This window comes from Loa loa (genome assembly GCF_000183805.2).
Source record: "Loa loa unplaced genomic scaffold supercont3.431, whole genome shotgun sequence".
Lineage (NCBI taxonomy): Eukaryota > Metazoa > Nematoda > Chromadorea > Rhabditida > Onchocercidae > Loa > Loa loa.
In genome coordinates, this window is record NW_018108611.1 from 29619 (window position 1) to 36583 (window position 6965).

Sequence of the window (6965 nt, forward strand, 5' to 3'; positions counted from 1 at the left end):
GGTAACAATTACCCTAGTAAAAAAAATTAAAGAATTCAAAAATCTAAAATCATGACCTAAATGGCTTGATGAACAGATGGATCCACACCTTTATCATGATAGACAGCGCTACCAGTACTGGAAGTTATCAATAGCCCATCAATCTAATTTTTTAGATTTCTAAAATTTGTCGAAAAATTTGGACCACACCAGTCCACTAAATATGTTAGAATTGATAAGTTACCGAACTGATTTTCTTAGTAGATATGGCAGTGGATAAACTGAGACCCAAAAGCAAAAATTTTACACATAAAAATACTGAACTAGATCCTCAACAAATCAACAGCAACAGCTTTATCTAATACATTTTTGAATTTACTTCCAAAACTGTGAATTTGAATGCTACATACTACTAGATTCAGTAGTAATGCAATGGCTCAAAACATGCCTATCAAACGACTCTAATTCCAAAAATTTAAACGGATTTTAAACTCATCAATCCAGAATGCCGGTCTCATAAAGAATGCTCGCCTCATTTTTCATTACTGTCTTATCCATTCTGGGTCATTCATATTTTAGCTGCTAGCAAATATGTAATAGCCACCTTCGTATTCTAATTTTATTTCAAGTAAGGCTGACATATAACGTTAGGAATCGCTTAGTTATCGAAAGGTCACTGCACACGACTAAAAAAATGTCAAAATGTTACCATAAATTCCTGACATTTGCAACTGCTGTTCGAACAATCCGCTTCTGAGATCCAGAAATTTTAATTAAACTACGAACAATAGGGTCGTAGAAGGGAAGTAATGCTGTAGAGGACCATCGCTCCGTTATCAACTGTAAACATTCCAGCACTGCTAAGTGGACCATCTGAAAATAAACGAAAAGTCGACTTGAATTTATTGAAATTTACGCCAATATCTCAAACCTATACCTGCGTAATCTTCAAAGATTTGTGGAGTTCCTTGCTATGTCATCATTAGGAAAAGTGTTTAGAGATTTCGAAAGTTTTTCGGAAATTCCAAAAATCGTAGAAATCAAAAAAATTTATTAAATTTAATAAAAGAAAACAAACCATATCTTCGCTATTGTCAAGAGAGTGTTGCAGCCGTGGCAACACTTTTAGCAAGAAACTATGGCCCAGCTGTTCAGCTGTTGCATTCTTCAGCAGTGCTGCCAAACCGGAAAATATCTGTCCTTCCGAACATAAATCCAATTCTAATGTATCCAAAGCAGCACAAAGTATGGGCAACAACTGAAAATGGAACAACCTTTAAAATCTCTCCATTATTAACAATTTAAATACCCTCTGTTGGTATATCTGAATATTAGCTAACCATATTTTCAATATTGTTCGGAAAGTTGACCAAATTTGAGAAAATCAAGATTTGAAGAAAAATCAAGATTTGAAAAAACTATAATCAATAAACGGGTGGGAAACATATCCAAACTTTTACCTCCACATATTTATCATTCATGACGGCTGTTGATGATGCGGCAAGCGCAAAGAGCGGTGATAATAAAGGAAACAAAACAATCTGTTTGTTTTGGGATTCTGAAATTTCCAAAATATTTTCAAAATTCGATTACTGGTTAAAAATGAATTAATTGACAACTGTGCTCTTAGAGATGTTTCTTTAACATAAGCCGATAAAATTATCACTTAATTTCATGACAGGACAAAGAAATAATTTCAAGAACACAACTACTGATATACTGATATTAAAGTCTTTTTAGTAAAAAAGACACATCTCTGATTACAGGAATCAATACAAACATAGATTCCACTGATTATTTATTGAAATCACTGAACCCTTCATCCAATTTTATTGCTTTCTCATTACTTAGATCCGACCAGAGTTCCAAATGCTAAACCATAAGTTTCCTGAATTTTCCCTACTTTTCTGCTATGCGTTTAATTCTAAAAGCTATTAATAAAGTAGCAAAATTTTCGAAGATATCTTAAATAATGGGGATATAAGCTCATGAATGTTTCCATCACTAATCACAACTGCTATAAAAGGCACTTTATCAAAGTGTTATGTGGCAACGGCTAACACTTTCTTCATAAAGAAGCTAGCTGTGTTTCAGAAGTTTCATAGAGGATGAAGTAATTTAAGACAACCGATGGAATACTAATATCATATTTAGAGTCACGCAATCTCTAAGAAAATTAAACAAGGAGAAAACATAGCCGATATTCCAAATTATGGCTAACAGACTGGTGTATGACCATCAAAAAAATTCAGAATATATATTACCTTTGCTTAAATCATTGAAATACTGGACATAGATAGGAACCAACTGACAAAATATTCTTTGCTGCCATAGGAACGTTGTTTGATATTTGCATTTTACCGGATCGGAATAACAAGTATTGAAGGTTAGCATATCCACCAACGTGTTTGTTAATACAGTGATATTTTCAGAATCGATGTGCTCAACAAGATCATGAAGAAGCTGCAATATTAAATTTCCGCTTGTGCCGTATAGAAGTCCATTCTTGATTCATTTTGCTTTCACATGTTCTTTATAATCACTCAAGACTTCACGAAACCCAAACTTCACTAGTCATAAGTTCAATACTTAGTTGTTACTGACAAAGGTAATAATTGTTGATGAATAATTATTACTGCGGTAAAGTAAGCAGATCCTTCAGGACGATCAATTAGAAGAAGCGCAGCACACAATCGAGCCTTACATTTGAAACTGTCCAGAAATTCCAAACTTTCTCGTATTTCTTCCATGTGATTGAGCGTTTCTATATAATTTGGTGATTTGTTAACTATTGCAGCCATCACTAATGATTTACACCAGACCAGATTATGATCTACAGAGGCCAAGTGTGCCAACACCTTCAGAAGTTCATCGCTGTACTGAAATCAGGAAATCTTGTTAGGTTTATAAATATTTACTTTAAATGACGCAGATCCTTTTTATTTCACTTATGTTTCACAGGAAATATCAAGATCAAGAGCAATTCTCACCGGTGATTGGATAATGTAAAGATATAATCCTGGTAATAAACTCGAACAGTTTTCCAGCTTTTGCCGGATCAGGTGAAGGCCTTCGAGATGAGTCCTGAAAGTGAAAAACATTCTTTTTTGAAATGTAAAAAAAGACGCTCAGAAATCCATAATTGTATATTCAGCCTGATAACAAACTCGAACAATGTCATCCACGTTGCTGAAATGACTGCATACCGGATATGTTTCAACACCCACCTCCCAAAAACTCACAATTGTTTCAGCATGAAATTCCTGCCATCCTGTCGATAATGTTAAATGAGTTGATCCTAAATACGAGCAAAGTACAAGGATTAAAAACGTTACCGATCATCAATCATTAGTCCAATTCGCTGCAATAATTTCGACTGCACTTCTAAATCCTTCGCTGATTCCACATTGAGTTCAAGTCTTACAAAGAAGCAGTCCAAAGTCTGCTTCAACAATGATTGTTGTAATGCGATACTTCCTGATTTGTTTTTTTGAACACTTCGAGAAAAATTTCTTGAAAGTCATCTGAGCAAGCTGAAACTATAAAACATACAAAAAGGACAAGCCAAATGCACCGCTAAATGGATAAACCGAAAACAGAATGGTCAGGAATTTACAAATCAAACGATAAGTAGAAACCATAATGAATTTTGGAATAACAAGCTGAAAGAAACCAGAATACGCTCGCCGGTACATTAAGAGTATTGAAATTAAAAAAAAAGAAAAAAGAAGAGTGAAAGAAGTATTCCTAAAAAAAGACTTTAATAATATTATACCTGATGTTGATGGAAATAATGCTCCAAGATACGACAAAGCAAAATTCAGACTATCTATGTCATGAATAATAGACCAAAGCAGTGGCGTTAGATGAAATATTTCTAGAAAATTGAAAGAATTTCGAGTTCTTGCTTCACGATTTGAAACCATGGAAATCTACTGGTAATAGCAAATCCGAAATCAATGTACAAAAAATTTTTAAGAAATGATAACAGGTATTTGATGAAAAACAAGAACGGAAAAAGTTAAAAATCCTCAAATGATGCAACCTTTCTTCTTATCGATTTCGTCTACAAACAAGTCTTTTACGATAGTCCAGTTAGCTACGGCGAAGGCATGAACAAACATCAGACAGTTGTTCCTGCAAAAATAAACAACTTAATTCTAATGAAGTTAAAGCTTTGAAAGTCTGCTTGGAACGAAATAACTTTGATTTCAACAATTTCTTTTTTCTCAAAATAATTAAATAACAAGCATAGCATATCATGCCGTTCAAATTCTGTTATTCTTTTTTTTTTTTTTGGAATGTCATATACAAGCAATTTTACATAACAAGGTAGGAATAATACATTACCTCAATTCTTTATTCTTATTGCAAACAAAATCGAAGCTTTTCCGCAAGAAAACTTTGCATTTCTCTAATAATCCATTTGTGCATACACGCAAGTTATTGCAAACCTGCAACAAGTAGAATTTCTGGAGCTCAATTTAACTATTTCATTCTTCCTTATGCAATTAAATGACAGCCGTCAAGGGATACAGAAAACATTTCTCATGAAACTACTATAGTAGTAATAACAACAAGTTAGATAAACAAATACCTCCAGCAATTTGTAGCGTGTAAGCTGAGCAACCTCTCGATCATATTTATCAAGCATTTCAATCAGTGAAATATGGCACTTCTGCAAGAGTGTAGCTGCAATAAACACTTTCACTTTGAAGATATAATATATTTGAACAAAGTTATAAGGTGTTTGAATAAATATGACCGTGAAAAAACTAGGCTTTTAAATTAGGACAAAGTTTAAAAGTGATCAAGCCAATAGCAAAAAATCATGCATTTTTTGTCCAGTGTTCGAATACTGTTATGGCCGGTTACACCTTCCATGCTTGATTAAAATCACCTTTATATTTTTAAAAACATACTCTGCTTAAAATCATCAGCTATATCAATCCAGTGACACAGTAACCTCAAACTGCTGTTAACAATTTCAGATTTGTTAGCAGCAGAACTGGCCGTATCACCTGAAATAAGTAAAATTTATGAAATGATTTTTGAAAAACAAAAAAACTATAAAAAGTAAAAGTAATACAAAGTCACGATGTTCGAAGTGGCTGAAAAACGGCAAAAATATTAAAAAGAAGGAATTATGACCTTTGCAGAGTGATAAGAGCCATGAGAAGACGTTTGTAAAAACGATTTTGAAAGATGATTCGCTAGATCTGAGCAAAATCTCAAAAAATGCTAAAATTCGGCCCGTTAGACCTAATTCGGTTTGCAGCACAAACATTTCGCCCTCTGCAAATAACGAATGCATCAGTAAAAGAACAACAGCTAATTTACTGCTAAACGAACTGTTTGCTGCAGTACTTTGTGTTATTAATAGCTGACTTGAACAGGAATAAAACGTTATAAAAAATAATTTACCACTGATCGCTGATACTTTCAAGTAATATCTAAATTTTATCACAATTAACATTCCATAGAATTGACAAAGCTATAATTGCCAGGAATTTTGAAAATCTTACTCTCAATAAATTCTTGGCACACGTATTCAATCCGCTCCCTTTTATCCTAGAAATATGCACACTTCAATATTTTTGCTGCTAAAGAACAGTTGAAATTTATTAAGAATATCTAATCTTCCGAGAAACATAGTCGTAAAATTGGTACCTTAATATTGCTTTCGTCGAGAGCTTTCAACATTGAAGAAATAGCAGCACTGATTGGTTCTGGTATGTAATCATCATGTGTACTTTTCGGCAAATTGAATAAAACCGATCTTATGCCTGCGCACAACTGATCAATGTGATTAAGCAATTGATAGCACGAAAAGACTGTACATGCCTTGGCCTTCAAAACTAAGATTAATGGAATGCAACGTTCCAAATTAAGACAGTACAAGCTCTTATGTAATGCAATACAGTAACAGAAAAAACGACAGAAAAAAAACAGAAAACAACTGAAAAAACGAATGAAAAGTTAGGTCATAAAAAAAAGAGAGAACAAATTAATATTTCTCTAATATAAAAAAGATACTGCATGTGACTTAGAAAAAAGATGCTGTACGATTTAGATCACAAAAACTGTAGAAATTAATCAAAGTATTAAATGTGAAAATAATATCATACCAGAAATGAGCAAACTTCCAATTTTGTATCCATCGAATATTCAACGTCTGTAAGTTTTTCAACAATCAACTCGAAGACGAATGGTGCAAACTCTTCATCGATAAGCAGACAACTTTCACAACCACTAACCAATAGTTCTTTGGTAATTTCTGTTCTTTCCTTTGAGTTCTAAAACATAAAACTTCAATAAATCAGTTGTGCGAGAAAATAAAGCTATAATATGGTGTTGTAGTTATAAAATGCGGTCAACATAGAGCTAGAATTTGAGGGCAGTTCGATAATGATCAGCCTAACGTGTGGAACATTATATTCAACTAAAATAAAATTGAAACACAGAAATCTAATAGTTTTCTTGAGAAGCAAAAGTTTTACTGACGTGGTTAAATTCAATAGGATAATAACAAGCAACAACGTCAAACAAATCACTTGCATGAACATCAAACAAATTTCTTGGAAAATTTCCTGAAAGTGTAAATGTAGAACAAGAGTAAAAAAAAAAAGCATCTGATAAGGTTAACATAATTTTCCCTCCTAATCGCTCAGTATGCGTATCATTTAAACTGATAGCATCGACCTTGCTCGATTAATTTAATATCGATTTCCGAAAACAAATTACTCATCAGAACTCACTCACCAGTGCTGAAATATTCGCAGAGAGTACAAAAGAGACGAAAACAAGAATGAGACATCGAGGATCTCGTTCTCCGGATATGGACGATATAAAGTAGGAAACAAAGTGCGTGTTTGTTGAAAGTTCTGAAAAAAAAGATCACAATTCTCAACTTTTATGTTCAGAGAAAAAAGAATTATAAAAGACTGTAAAATATTCCACCTTGTCCATCAGAAAAAGGACTTATT

The 6965-nt window shown here is 33.2% G+C and overlaps 2 protein-coding genes across 2 annotated transcripts in view; both read right to left on the minus strand.

Annotated features, from left to right (window-relative positions):
• Window positions 1-684: 684 nt before the first annotated feature.
• LOAG_11299 (hypothetical protein) lies at window positions 685-5266 on the minus strand (the record flags this gene model as incomplete). Its single annotated transcript, XM_003146821.1, has 13 exons — window positions 685-852; window positions 1058-1237; window positions 1440-1537; window positions 2244-2442; window positions 2616-2858; window positions 2970-3063; window positions 3315-3456; window positions 3755-3856; window positions 4025-4116; window positions 4330-4433; window positions 4577-4671; window positions 4902-5000; window positions 5131-5266. 13 exons carry the CDS (start codon window positions 5264-5266, stop codon window positions 685-687), a joined length of 1752 nt encoding a protein of 583 aa, XP_003146869.1.
• Window positions 5267-5613: 347 nt separating this feature from the next.
• The window catches only part of LOAG_18662 (hypothetical protein), a gene marked incomplete at its 3' end in the record, with an annotated part of 3544 nt that continues 2192 nt past the window's right edge, over window positions 5614-6965 (minus strand). Inside the window, exons 5-8 of the mRNA XM_020451327.1 lie at window positions 6738-6863; window positions 6484-6569; window positions 6108-6275; window positions 5614-5829 (exon numbers count right to left, since the gene is read on the minus strand). Of these exons, the coding sequence (XP_020304897.1) occupies window positions 5614-5829; window positions 6108-6275; window positions 6484-6569; window positions 6738-6863 (596 nt within the window). The remainder of the gene's footprint in view (window positions 5830-6107; window positions 6276-6483; window positions 6570-6737; window positions 6864-6965) is intronic.